Source organism: Thalassophryne amazonica, chromosome 3 (assembly GCF_902500255.1).
Source record: "Thalassophryne amazonica chromosome 3, fThaAma1.1, whole genome shotgun sequence".
NCBI classification, from domain to species: Eukaryota; Metazoa; Chordata; class Actinopteri; order Batrachoidiformes; family Batrachoididae; genus Thalassophryne; species Thalassophryne amazonica.
Genome location: NC_047105.1, coordinates 23,118,175 through 23,132,501, shown reverse-complemented (window position 1 = coordinate 23,132,501; position 14,327 = coordinate 23,118,175). Strand labels below are relative to the sequence as shown.

The 14,327-nt window shown below is 39.7% G+C and overlaps 1 protein-coding gene across 2 annotated transcripts in view; it reads right to left on the bottom strand.

Annotated features, from left to right (window-relative positions):
- Nucleotides 1-9,357: 9,357 nt before the first annotated feature.
- Nucleotides 9,358-14,327, bottom strand: part of smpd4 (sphingomyelin phosphodiesterase 4) — a 57,009-nt gene continuing 52,039 nt past the window's right edge. Inside the window, exon 20 of one of the 2 annotated variants that reach the window (XM_034165917.1) lies at nt 9,358-9,935. In XM_034165917.1, coding sequence (XP_034021808.1) covers nt 9,615-9,935 — 321 coding nt within the window. In that variant the 3' untranslated portion in view covers nt 9,358-9,614. The remainder of the gene's footprint in view (nt 9,936-14,327) is intronic. The other variant, XM_034165918.1, reaches the window with a different exon arrangement.

Sequence of the window (14,327 nt, the reverse complement as noted above, 5' to 3'; positions counted from 1 at the left end):
ACATTTGTGCTTTAGCTGTCTGATCAAAGGAAACTGCACCAAAATATTAATCTTTATTTTCTGTGTCATGTTCGTGTTGTACATTTTAATTGATACCTGACAAGATGACAATTAATATCACTTATATTTTAAACAGTTTCAGTTTACGTTTGCACATATGACAGTTGCAAATTTATTAATGTGCACCGTACCCGTTAAAGAAAACAATAAATAAAATGCTCATATTTGAAAATCAGGAGTCAGGTTTCCAGCCAGTTTTTGTCATTGAGGCGATATCTATAATAGTACAATACTGACATCTAGTGCCAGTTTAATGCAACAATAAACCCAACAACCAAGTTTACAATGCAGGTTTTACTGTGTTATATTGTACTTTAACTGAGGCTCAGTATGGTCCAAAGGAGTGGATAACACTATGATATGCTGATCTCCTTTATGACTTTGTAATGTCAAACGAGGCAAAATTCCATGACACTCTGAAATGTCCGACGCGCAGTGCACGCATCAGCTAGCAGCTCATTTAGACAGGGTGCTGATCGCTTCCACCGCCTTTTATGATGAAATAATACTGAATTTATGCGGAAATTGTTGTACAAAAGCTTCAGACATCTGTCGCTGATATATTTGATGACTGGTTTGCAGTTTTAAGCAGAAACAAGGTGTTACTCCGCAAACCGCGTCATCAGGGTGACTGGGACCAGAGAAGGGATTGTTGAATACAGAGCTGCTGAGCCCCGTCAAGTCAACCTGATTGTGATAGGATGCTACTTTCCGGTTACCTTGGAAGTCACAAGTTGGGATTTGAAATGACGACCCAGTTGAGGTAAACGCATTTGTTTCCAAACACACGGCCAAGATTTTGGAGAGCTCCAAAAATAGGCGTTCCACCAGAGACCTCATGGATGAGGACAGATGGCACAAAATTTGTGGCACATTGTAGCTAGCCGTTAGCAACGTGACAAGGTCATTTACCAGATTAAGCAATACTGGCAGCATCAGCAAGTAACAAGAAAAGTGGTTGTAAAAGTTATCTTTGTGTCCATGTTGCTGGTCTGAAACATAAAAATGAAGATGAATGAAGCAGACCGGGACCACTACCAAAGTTCACCAAACGCTTACCTGACCAGTGCTCCACAAATTTATCAAAATTCCACCAAAAGCCTTTTGAACCATCTACAAACTGATCCAATTACATAAGCACCATCATTTCCAGTTGATGGGCACCACAGATAAGCGTGACCCTTCTTATGATCCATTTAATTCCACTTTGCAACAGTAACAAAGCTAATGCAACAAGAACTGAAAATCTTCATGATTTTAAATATACAAAATAGAAATTAAATTGTCCAGTGCAATGTTGTATTATAGCTAAACATACAGTAGTGTTCAGAATAATAATAGTGCTATGTGACTAAAAAGATTAATTCAGGTTTTGAGTATATTTCTTATTGTTACATGGGAAACAAGGTACCAGTAGATTCTCACAAATCCAACAAGACCAAGCATTCATGATATGCACACTCTTAAAGCTATGAAATTGGGTTATTAGTAAAAAAAAAAAAAAAAATTAAAAAAATGTAGAAAAGGGGGTGTTCACAATCCTGGGAATCACTAATCTAGTATAACCAGTTGTTCATGATTTCTTCACATCTGCGAGGCATTAATTTTGTTGGTTTGGAACCAAGATTTTGCTCGTTTACTAGTGTGCTTGGGGTCATTGTCTTGTTGAAACACCCATTTCAAGGGCATGTCCTCTTCAGCATAAGGCAACATGACCTCTTCAAGCATTTTGACATATCCAAACTAATCCATGATACCTGGTATGCGATATATAGGCCCAACACCATAGTAGGAGAAACATGCCCATATCATGATGCTTGCACCACCATGCTTCACTGTCTTCACTGTGAACTGTGGCTTGAATTCAGAGTTTGGGGGTCATCTCACAAACTGTCTGTGGCCCTTGGACCCAAAAAGAACAATTTTACTCTCATCAGTCCACAAAATATTCCTCCATTTCTCTTTAGGCCAGTTGATGTGTTCTTTGGCAAACAGAGGGACTTTGCGGGGGATTCTTGCAAATAAATTAGCTTCACACAGGCGTCTTCTGTCACAGCACTTACAGGTAACTCCGGACTGTCTTTGATCATCCTGGAGCTGATCAATGGGTGAGCCTTTGCCATTCTGGTTATTCTTCTATCCATTTTGATGGTTGTTTTCCGTTTTCTTCCACACATCTGTTTTTTTTTTTTTTTTTGTCCATTTTAAAGCATTGGAGATCATTGTAGATGAACAGCCTATAATTTTTTGCACCTGCGTGTAAGTTTTCCCTTCTCCGATCAACTTTTTAATCAAACTAAGCTGTTCTTCTGAACAATGTCGAACGTCCCATTTTCCTCAGGCTTTCAAAGAGAAAAGCATGTTGAACAGGTGCTGGCTTCATCCTTACATAATACATACACAAACCATGACTATCCAGGGTTGGGACCAGGAAGCAGAGTTGTAGTCTTACACACCTCTCTGCAGCTTCTCTCCCCCTGCCATCCCCTCATTACCCCATCCCCGTAGAGACGGTGCCTGCTCCCAGACCACCAACAACCACTAAAATCTATTTAAGCATAAAAATTCAAAAAGAAAAAATAATATAGCACCTTCAACTGCACCACAGACTAAAACAGTTAAATGTGGTCTATTAAACATTAGGTCTCTCTCTTCCAAGTCCCTGTTAGTAAATGATATAATTGATCAACATATTGATTTATTCTGCCTTACAGAAACCTGGTTACAGCAGGATGAATATGTTAGTTTAAATGAGTCAACACCCCCGAGTCACACTAACTGCCAGAATGCTCGTAGCACGGGCCGAGGCGGAGGATTAGCAGCAATCTTCCATTCCTGCTTATTAATTAATCAATAACCCAGAAAGAGCTTTAATTCATTTGAAAGCTTGACTCTTAGTCTTGTCCATCCAAATTGGAAGTCCCAAAAAACAGTTTTATTTGTTATTATCTATCGTCCACCTGGTCGTTACTGAGTTTCTCTGTGAATTTTCAGACCTTTTGTCTGACTTGGTGCTTAGCTCAGATAAGATAATTATAGTGGGTGATTTTAACATCCACACAGATGCTGAGAATGACAGCCTCAACACTGCATTTAATCTATTATTAGACTCTATTGGCTTTGCTCAAAAAGTAAATGAGTCCACCCACCACTTTAATCATATCTTAGATCTTGTTCTGACTTATGGTATGGAAATAGAAGACTTAACAGTATTCCCTGAAAACTCCCTTCTGTCTGATCATTTCTTAATAACATTTACATTTACTCTGATGGACTACCCAGCAGTGGGGAATAAGTTTCATTACACTAGAAGTCTTTCAGAAAGCGCTGTAACTAGGTTTAAGGATATGATTCCTTCTTTATGTTCTCTAATGCCATATACCAACACAGTGCAGAGTAGCTACCTAAACTCTGTAAGGGAGATAGAGTATCTCGTCAATAGTTTTACATCCTCATTGAAGACAACTTTGGATGCTGTAGCTCCTCTGAAAAAGAGAGCTTTAAATCAGAAGTGTCTGACTCCGTGGTATAACTCACAAACTCGTAGCTTAAAGCAGATAACCCGTAAGTTGGAGAGGAAATGGCGTCTCACTAATTTAGAAGCTCTTCACTTAGCCTGGAAAAAGAGTCTGTTGCTCTATAAAAAAGCCCTCCGTAAAGCTAGGACATCTTTCTACTCATCACTAATTGAAGAAAATAAGAATAACCCCAGGTTTCTTTTCAGCACTGTAGCCAGGCTGACAAAGAGTCAGAGCTCTATTGAGCTGAGTATTCCATTAACTTTAACTAGTAATGACTTCATGACTTTCTTTGCTAACAAAATTTTAACTATTAGAAAAAAAATTACTCATAACCATCCCAAAGACGTATCGTTATCTTTGGCTGCTTTCAGTGATGCCGGTATTTGGTTAGACTCTTTCTCTCCGATTGTTCTGTCTGAGTTATTTTCATTAGTTACTTCATCCAAACCATCAACATGTTTATTAGACCCCATTCCTACCAGGCTGCTCAAGGAAGCCCTACCATTATTTAATGCTTCGATCTTAAATATGATCAATCTATCTTTGTTAGTTGGCTATGTACCACAGGCTTTTAAGGTGGCAGTAATTAAACCATTACTTAAAAAGCCATCACTTGACCCAGCTATCTTAGCTAATTATAGGCCAATCTCCAACCTTCCTTTTCTCTCAAAAATTCTTGAAAGGGTAGTTGTAAAACAGCTAACTGATCATCTGCAGAGGAATGGTCTATTTGAAGAGTTTCAGTCAGGTTTTAGAATCCATCATAGTACAGAAACAGCATTAGTGAAGGTTACAAATGATCTTCTTATGGCCTCGGACAGTGGACTCATCTCTGTGCTTGTTCTGTTAGACCTCAGTGCTGCTTTTGATACTGTTGACCATAAAATTTTATTACAGAGATTAGAGCATGCCATAGGTATTAAAGGCACTGCGCTGCGGTGGTTTGAATCATATTTGTCTAATAGATTACAATTTGTTCATGTAAATGGGGAATCATCTTCACAGACTAAAGTTAATTATGGAGTTCCACAAGGTTCTGTGCTAGGACCAATTATATTCACTTTATACATGCTTCCCTTAGGCAGTATTATTAGACGGTATTGCTTAAATTTTCATTGTTACGCAGATGATACCCAGCTTTATCTATCCATGAAGCCAGAGGACACACACCAATTAGCTAAACTGCAGGATTGTCTTACAGACATAAAGACATGGATGACCTCTAATTTCCTGCTTTTAAACTCAGATAAAACTGAAGTTATTGTACTTGGCCCCACAAATCTTAGAAACATGGTGTCTAACCAGATCCTTACTCTGGATGGCATTACCCTGACCTCTAGTAATACTGTGAGAAATCTTGGAGTCATTTTTGATCAGGATATGTCATTCAAAGCGCATATTAAACAAATATGTAGGACTGCTTTTTTGCATTTATGCAATATCTCTAAAATCAGAAAGGTCTTGTCTCAGAGTGATGCTGAAAAACTAATTCATGCATTTATTTCCTCTAGGCTGGACTATTGTAATTCATTATTATCAGGTTGTCCTAAAAGTTCCCTAAAAAGCCTTCAGTTAATTCAAAATGCTGCAGCTAGAGTACTGACGGGGACTAGAAGGAGAGAGCATATCTCACCCATATTGGCCTCTCTTCATTGGCTTCCTGTTAATTCTAGAATAGAATTTAAAATTATTCTTCTTACTTATAAGGTTTTGAATAATCAGGTTCCATCTTATCTTAGGGACCTCGTAGTACCATATCACCCCAATAGAGCGCTTCGCTCTCAGACTGCAGGCTTACTTGTAGTTCCTAGGGTTTGTAAGAGTAGAATGGGAGGCAGAGCCTTCAGCTTTCAGGCTCCTCTCCTGTGGAACCAGCTCCCAATTCAGATCAGGGAGACAGACACCCTCTCTACTTTTAAGATTAGGCTTAAAACTTTCCTTTTTGCTAAAGCTTATAGTTAAGGCTGGATCAGGTGACCCTGAACCATCCCTTAGTTATGCTGCTATAGACGTAGACTGCTGGGGGGTTCCCATGATGCACTGTTTCTTTCTCTTTTTGCTCTGTATGCACCACTCTGCATTTAATCATTAGTGATTGATCTCTGCTCCCCTCCACAGCATGTCTTTTTCCTGGTTCTCTCCCTCAGCCCCAACCAGTCCCAGCAGAAGACTGCCCCTCCCTGAGCCTGGTTCTGCTGGAGGTTTCTTCCTGTTAAAAGGGAGTTTTTCCTTCCCACTGTAGCCAAGTGCTTGCTCACAGGGGGTCGTTTTGACCGTTGGGGCTTTACATAATTATTGTACGGCCTTGCCTTACAATATAAAGCGCCTTGGGGCAACTGTTTGTTGTGATTTGGCGCTATATAAAGAAATTGATTGATTGACTCTGATGGACTACCCAGCAGTGGGGAATAAGTTTCATTACACTAGAAGTCTTTCAGAAAGCGCTGTAACTAGGTTTAAGGATATGATTCCTTCTTTATGTTCTCTAGTGCCATATACCAACACAGTGCAGAGTAGCTACCTAAACTCTGTAAGTGAGATAGAGTATCTCATCAATAGTTTTACATCCTCATTGAAGACAACTTTGGATGCTGTAGCTCCTCTGAAAAAGAGAGCTTTAAATCAGAAGTGCCTGACTCTGTGGTATAACTCACAAACTCGCAGCTTAAAGCAGATAACTCGTAAGCTGGAGAGGAAATGGCATCTCACTAATTTAGAAGATCTTCACTTAGCCTGGAAAAAGAGTCTGTTGCTCTATAAAAAGCCCTCCGTAAAGCTAGGACATCTTACTACTCATCACTAATTGAAGAAAATAAGAACAACCCCAGGTTTCTTTTCAGCACTGTAGCCAGGCTGACAAAGAGTCAGAGCTCTATTGAGCCGAGTATTCCTTTAACTTTAACTAGTAATGACTTCATGACTTTCTTTGTTAATAAAATTTTAACTATTAAGAGAAAAAATTACTCATAACCATCCCAAAGACGTATCGTTATCTTTGGCTGCTTTCAGTGATGCCGGTATTTGGTTAGACTCTTTCTCTCCGATTGTTCCGAGTTATTTTCATTAGTTACTTCATCCAAACCATTAACATGTCTATTAGACCCCATTCCTACCAGGCTGCTCAAGGAAGCCCTACCATTATTTAATGCTTCGATCTTAAATATGATCAATCTATCTTTATTAGTTGGCTATGTACCACAGGCTTTTAAGGTGGCAGTAATTAAACCATTACTTAAAAAGCCATCACTTGACCCAGCTATCTTAGCTAATTATAGGCCAATCTCCAACCTTCCTTTTCTCTCAAAAATTCTTGAGAGGGTAGTTGTAAAACAGCTAACTGATCATCTGCAGAGGAATGGTCTATTTGAAGAGTTTCAGTCAGGTTTTAGAATTCATCATAGTACAGAAACAGCATTAGTGAAGGTTACAAATGATCTTCTTATGGCCTCAGACAGTGGACTCATCTCTGTGCTTGTTCTGTTAGACCTCAGTGCTGCTTTTGATACTGTTGACCATAAAATTTTATTACAGAGATTAGAGCATGCCATAGGTATTAAAGGCACTGCGCTGCGGTGGTTTGTATCATATTTATCTAATAGATTACAATTTGTTCATTAAATGGGGAATCTTCTTCACAGACTAAGGTTAATTATGGAGTTCCACAAGGTTCTGTGCTAGGACCAATTTTATTCACTTTATACATGCTTCCCTTAGGCAGTATTATTAGACGGCATTGCTTAAATTTTCATTCTTACGCAGATGATATCCAGCTTTATCTATCCATGAAGCCAGAGGACACACACCAATTAGCTAAACTGCAGGATTGTCTTACAGACATAAAGACATGGATGACCTAATTTCCTGCTTTTAAACTCAGATAAAACTGAAGTTATTGTACTTGGCCCCACAAATCTTAGAAACATGGTGTCTAACCAGATCCTTACTCTGGATGGCATTACCCTGACCTCTAGTAATACTGTGAGAAATCTTGGAGTCATTTTTGATCAGGATATGTCATTCAATGTGCATATTAAACAAATATGTAGGACTGCTTTTTTGCATTTATGCAATATCTCTAAAATTAGAAAGGTCTTGTCTCAGAGTGATGCTGAAAAACTAATTCATGCATTTATTTCCTCTAGGCTGGACTATTGTAATTCATTATTATCAGGTTGTCCTAAAAGTTCCCTGAAAAGCCTTCAGTTAATTCAAAATGCTGCAGCTAGAGTACTAACGGGGACTAGAAGGAGAGAGCATATCTCACCCATATTGGCCTCTCTTCATTGGCTTCCTATTAATTCTAGAATAGAATTTAAAATTCTTCTTCTTACAAGGTTTTGAATAATCAGGTCCCATCTTATCTTAGGGACCTCATGGTACCATGTCACCCCAATAGAGCGCTTCGCTCTCAGACTGCAGGCTTACTTGTAGTTCCTAGGGTTTGTAAGAGTAGAATGGGAGGCAGAGCCTTCAGCTTTCAGGCTCCTCTCCTGTGGAACCAGCTCCCAATTCAGATCAGGGAGACAGACACCCTCTCTACTTTTAAGATTACGCTTAAAACTTTCCTTTTTGCTAAAGCTTATAGTTAGGGCTGGATCAGGTGACCGTGAACCATCCCTTAGTTATGCTGCTATAGACTTAGACTGCTGGGGGGTTCCCATGATGCACTGAGTGTTTCTTTCTCTTTTTGCTCTGTATGCACCACTCTGCATTTAATCATTAGTGATTGATCTCTGCTCCCCTCCACAGCATGTCTTTTTCTTGATTCTCTCCCCTTAGCCCCGACCAGTCCCAGCAGAAGACTGCCCCTCCCTGAGCCTGGTTCTGCTGGTTTCTTCCTGTTAAAAGGGAGTTTTTCCTTCCCACTGTCGCCAAGTGCTTGCTCACAGGGGGTCGTTTTGACCGTTGGGGTTTTTTACGTAATTATTGTATGGCCTTGCCTTACAATATAAAGCACCTTGGGGCAACTGTTTGTTGTGATTTGGTGCTATATAAATAAAATTGATTGATTGATTGACATAGGGGACACCTGAGTCACACCTGTTTGTTCCACAAAATTGACGAACTCACTGACTGAATGTCACGCTACTATTATTGTGAACACCCCTTTTTCTACTTTTTTTTTTACTAATAGCCCAATTTCATAGCCTTAAGAGTGTGCATATCATGAATGCTTGGTCTTGTTGGATTTGTGAGAATCTACAGGTACCTTGTTTCCCATGTAACAATAAGAAATATACTCAAAACCCGTTTTATCTTTTTAGTCACATAGCACTACTATTATTCTGAACACTACTGTATACCTCATTCAAAAGATTTTGTCAGTACTAGAGCATTTTATTTGGGGCAGGGGATAGGAGATATTTCAGGTCTTTTGAGGTCTTGTGCTCTCAAGTTAAACCTGTGGATATGATTTAATGCACAATGTCTTTTTGGTTCATTTGGTCAGAACAGACTCAGTATGGCCCCGCATCTTGATTTACATACATTTTACCCAGAATGCTGTTACCGACAACTCCAGAGCAATGAGACTAGGTAAGCATGAACCCAGGACCTGGATTCAATTTCAGTAAATCACAAGAACTATAAAAATGTGCAATTTATTGAGGCCTATGGGGAAAAGCACATTTTCCATAGGAAAAACTTCCTTTGGACAGCCTCAGCTCTCAAGATGCTTCTGCAAAAACAAAAAAAAAAAATCTAATTAAAACAGCTGTAAGTTTTTACAAGGTCACTTCAACCACTTAAAAAAAAAAAAAAAAAAAAAAAAAAAAAAAAAAAGCAACAACAGCCTGTCAGTACAAAGTGGCTGAGGGATTTTTTTCACACATCCTTAACACAATTCGTCAGTCAGTTTTTCGAATAGGATTATTGCTTGTACAATAAAAAAAACAAAAAACAACTCCTAGTACTGATGGACATCAAGCTAACGGGATCCAATCTGAAAGTTCTTATCAGCCAAACGTGTGAAAGTGGAAAAGGCATATGTACGGTATGTATCATCCCCGCCCCCTAGAAAACCGCCAGCTCAGATTAGTGTTTTTTCAATTTGTCTCCAAACAGCATCGTCAACAGTCCATAGAGGAAAACTACAAGGAGGATGAGCACCGTGCTGGAGACGGGTCCTAAAGACAGCAGTACTCCAAACAGGTAGAACAGTATCAGCAGGAACAGGGTTCTGTAGCTGGCCATTGGGCGGAGACTCAGCCGTGGCTGTCGGTTCCTCTCTAATGTCTGCCGGGACGCTGGGCTTTGCTTCAGTTTCAATGAAGAGCTGACATCTGTCAAGTAGTGACGACTTAGGCGACCAAGGAAGTCGGGCCGTGAACAGAGAGCGCTCATGTGACCTCCAAACTGTGAGAAGACAGCAAAGACAGCGTACAGTCATCTGTCAGGTTCAGACGCAGCTGAAAGTTCCGTCAAGGGCTCAGTTTTAAAACAACATACCAACTCCTTCAATGATTGTCACAGTTTTCCAATGAATCAAAACTATTTTGCCACATCCAAGCATTGATGAGTAGAAAGTTTGATCACATTACTCTTGTTTTGGTCTATTTTCTCTGGCTTCATGTTCAGGGGAGGTTTCCTATTAAAATTTCACAGGGGTTTAGGGCCCTGCCACACTTTTACGATTTAGCCAGCGTATGCTGACCATATTAAAAATGCTGGTATACGCTGCCGTACGTCTAATAAATTATGCAGCCAACACCTTGATGATTTAATCAGCATAGTTCAGGTCGGTACTGCATGGCATGGTGAGGGTCGGAACAGTCTGGCTGGTTTGCATTTCTACCACCACCAGAACCCTTTTGTTTGGCAGGTGGAACACTTAAATATTGATGAGCATGTCATATTGTGCATGCCCAAAATTTTTAGAGGTACTCTCCATATTACACACACATACACACACAAAAAAAGCAGATCACAGACATGACACAAAACTAAAGTCATTTCAAATGGCCAATTTCGGGCTTTAAGAAACACTATAAGAATTCAGGAAAAATAATTGTGGCAGTCAGTAACGGTTACTTTTTTAGACCAAGCCGAGGGAAAAAAAAATATGGACTCACTCAATTCTGAGGAAAAAATTATGGAATCACCCTGTAAATTTTCATCCCCAAAACTAACACCTGCATCAAATCAGATCTGCTCGTTAGTCTGCATCTAAAAAGGAGTGATCACACCTTGGAGAGCTGTTGCACCAAGTGGATTGACATGAATCATGGCTCCAACACGAGAGATGTCAAATGAAACAAAGGAGAGGATAATCAAACTCTTAAAATCAAATCAATCAATCAATCAATTTTTTTTATATAACGCCAAATCACAACAAACAGTTGCCCCAAGGCGCTTTATATTGTAAGGCAAGGCCATACAATAATTATGTAAAACCCCAACGGTCAAAACGACCCCCTGTGAGCAAGCACTTGGCTACAGTGGGAAGGAAAAACTCCCTTTTAACAGGAAGAAACCTCCAGCAGAACCAGGCTCAGGGAGGGGCAGTCTTCTGCTGGGACTGGTTGGGGCTGAGGGAGAGAACCAGGAAAAAGACATGCTGTGGAGGGGAGCAGAGATCGATCACTAATGATTAAATGCAGAGTGGTGCATACAGAGCAAAAAGAGAAAGAAACAGTGCATCATGGGAACCCCCCAGCAGTCTACGTCTATAGCAGCATAACTAAGGGATGGTTCAGGGTCACCTGATCCAGCCCTAACTATAAGCTTTAGCAAAAAGGAAAGTTTTAAGCCTAATCTTAAAAGTAGAGAGGGTGTCTGTCTCCCTGATCTGAATTGGGAGCTGGTTCCACAGGAGAGGAGCCTGAAAGCTGAAGGCTCTGCCTCCCATTCTACTCTTACAAACCCTAGGAACTACAAGTAAGCCTGCAGTCTGAGAGCGAAGCGCTCTATTGGGGTGATATGGTACTACGAGGTCCCTAAGATAAGATGGGACCTGATTATTCAAAACCTTATAAGTAAGAAGAAGAATTTTAAATTCTATTCTAAAAAGAGGGTAAATCATCACACAATGTTGCTAAAGATGTTGGATGTTCACAGTCAGCTGTGTCTAAACTCTGGACCAAATAAACAACATGGGAAGGTTGTTAAAGGCAAACATACTGGTAGACCAAGGAAGACATCAAAGCGTCAAGACAGAAAACTTAAAGCAATATGTCTCAAAAATCGAAAATGCACAACAAAACAAATGAGGAACGAATGGGAGGAAACTGGAGTCAACGTCTGTGACCGAACTGTAAGAAACCGCCTAAAGGAAATGGGATTTACATACAGAAAAGCTAAACGAAAGCCATCATTAACACCTAAACAGAAAAAAACAAGGTTACAATGGGCTAAGGAAAAGCAATCGTGGACTGTGGATGACTGGATGAAAGTCATATTCAGTGATGAATCTCAAATCTGCATTGGGCAAGGTGATGATGCTGGAACTTTTGTTTGGTGCCGTTCCAATGAGATTTATAAAGATGACTGCCTGAAGAGAACATGTAAATTTCCACAGTCATTGATGATATGGGGCTGTATGTCAGGTAAAGGCACTGGGGAGATGGCTGTCATTACATCATCAATAAATGCACAAGTTTACATTGATATTTTGGACACTTTTCTTATCCCATCAATTTAAAGGATGTTTGGGGATGATGAAATTATTTTTCAAGATGATAATGCATCTTGCCATAGAGCAAAAACTGTGAAAACATTCCTTGCAAAAAGAATAGGGTCAGTGTCATAGCCTGCAAATAGTCCAGATCTTAATCCAATTGAAAATCTTTGGTGGAAGTTGAAGAAAATGGTCAATGACAAGGCTCCAACCTGCAAAGCTGATCTGGCAACAGCAATCAGAGAAAGTTGGAGCCAGATTGATGAAGAGTACTGTTTGTCACTCATTAAGTCCATGCCTCAGAGAGTACAAGCTGTTATAAAACCCAGAGGTGGTGCAACAAAATACTAGTGATGTGTTGGAGCGTTCTTTTGTTTTTCATGATTCCATAATTTTTTCAGAAGAATTGAGTGATTCCATATTTTTTTTCCCTCTGCTTGGTCTAAAAAGTAACCGTTACTGACTGCCACAATTTTTTTCCTGATTTCTTATAGTGTTTCTTAAAGCCAGAAAGTTGCCATTTGAAATGACTTTAGTTTTGTGTCATGTCTGTGATCTGCTTTTTTTCTACAAAATTAAACAACTGAATGAACATCCTCCGAGGCCGGTGATTACATAATTTTTGCCAGCGGCTTTATATAGCCATCCTGGAGCTGACCCCTAATGACCTACAGGGGTTAATAATTAGGGGTTAAGGGGTTAAGAATTACACAGGGGTCAAAATTTAAAAATGCTCCAATCACACACACACACACACACACACACTATACATTATTTGTCTAATCATAATGATTCCAAAAAGGTATAGTTTAGACTATCTATGACTGAATTCCACTGAGTTATGGGGTAAAAACAGCAAAAATGGCGACAAAGGTCAGTTTCAGTTTGTACAGAGGTCAAAAGATAAAGTTGCTCCAATTTTGGTAAAAAATTATCCAAATTTTTGGATGAGTTAATAGCATTTTAAAAAGGAATAGTTAGCACCATCTGTCATGCTTAGTTATGTTATGGGGAAACGTATATCATACATCATTGAATCCAATAGACGTCGACCTTATTAGAGAAGCTTGAATCTTCGACTGGACTGGGTTGCTTGACGCGAGGACGTTTCGCTTCAAATCGCAGAAGCTTCCTCAGCTAAAATTCTTGCTCTGGTAGTCTGACTTCTGTCTTGACTCTTGTAAACAGAAGCCACAAACGCTGGAGTTTTAAACCTAACTAGACCCCTCCTACCGAGAGACGGACTGCTATTGGCTGGTGACTAAACAAAAGCTCTAATTAGCACCTATTGTGCTCTAGTAAGCACCCTCCTAATGACAGGGCATTTTGTTGCACCACCACTGGCTTTTATAACAGCTTGCAGTCTCTGAGGCATGGACTTAATGAGTGACAAACAGTACTCTTCATCAATCTGGCTCCAACTTTCTCTGATTGCTGTTGCCAGATCAGCTTTGCAGGTTGGAGCCTTGTCATGGACCATTTTCTTCAACTTCCAAAGATTTTCAATTGGATTAAGATCCGGACTATTTGCAGGCCATGACACTGACCCTACGTTTTCACAGTTTTTGCTCTATGGCAAGATGCATTATCATCTTGAAAAATGATTTCATCATCCCCAAACATCCTTTAAATTGATGGGATAAGAAAAGTGTCCAAAATATCAACGTAAACTTCTGCATTTATTGATGATGTAATGACAGCCATCTCCCCAGTGCCTTTACCTGACATACAGCCCCATATCATCAATGACTGTGGAAATTTACATGTTCTCTTCAGGCAGTCATCTTTATAAATCTCATTGGAACAGCACCAAACAAAAGTTCCAGCATCATTACCCTGCCCAATGCAGATTCGAGATTCATCACTGAATATGACTTTCATCCAGTCATCCACAGTCCACGATTGCTTTTCCTTAGCCCATTGTAACCTTGTTTTTTTTCTGTTTAGGTGTTAATGATGGCTTTCGTTTAGCTTTTCTGTATGTAAATCCCATTTCCTTTAGGCGGTTTCTTACAGTTCGGCCACAGACGTTGACTCCAGTTTCCTCCCATTCGTTCCTCATTTGTTTTGTTGTGCATTTTCGATTTTTGAAACATACGAGGTCTGTCAATAAAGTATAGGTCCTTTTTATT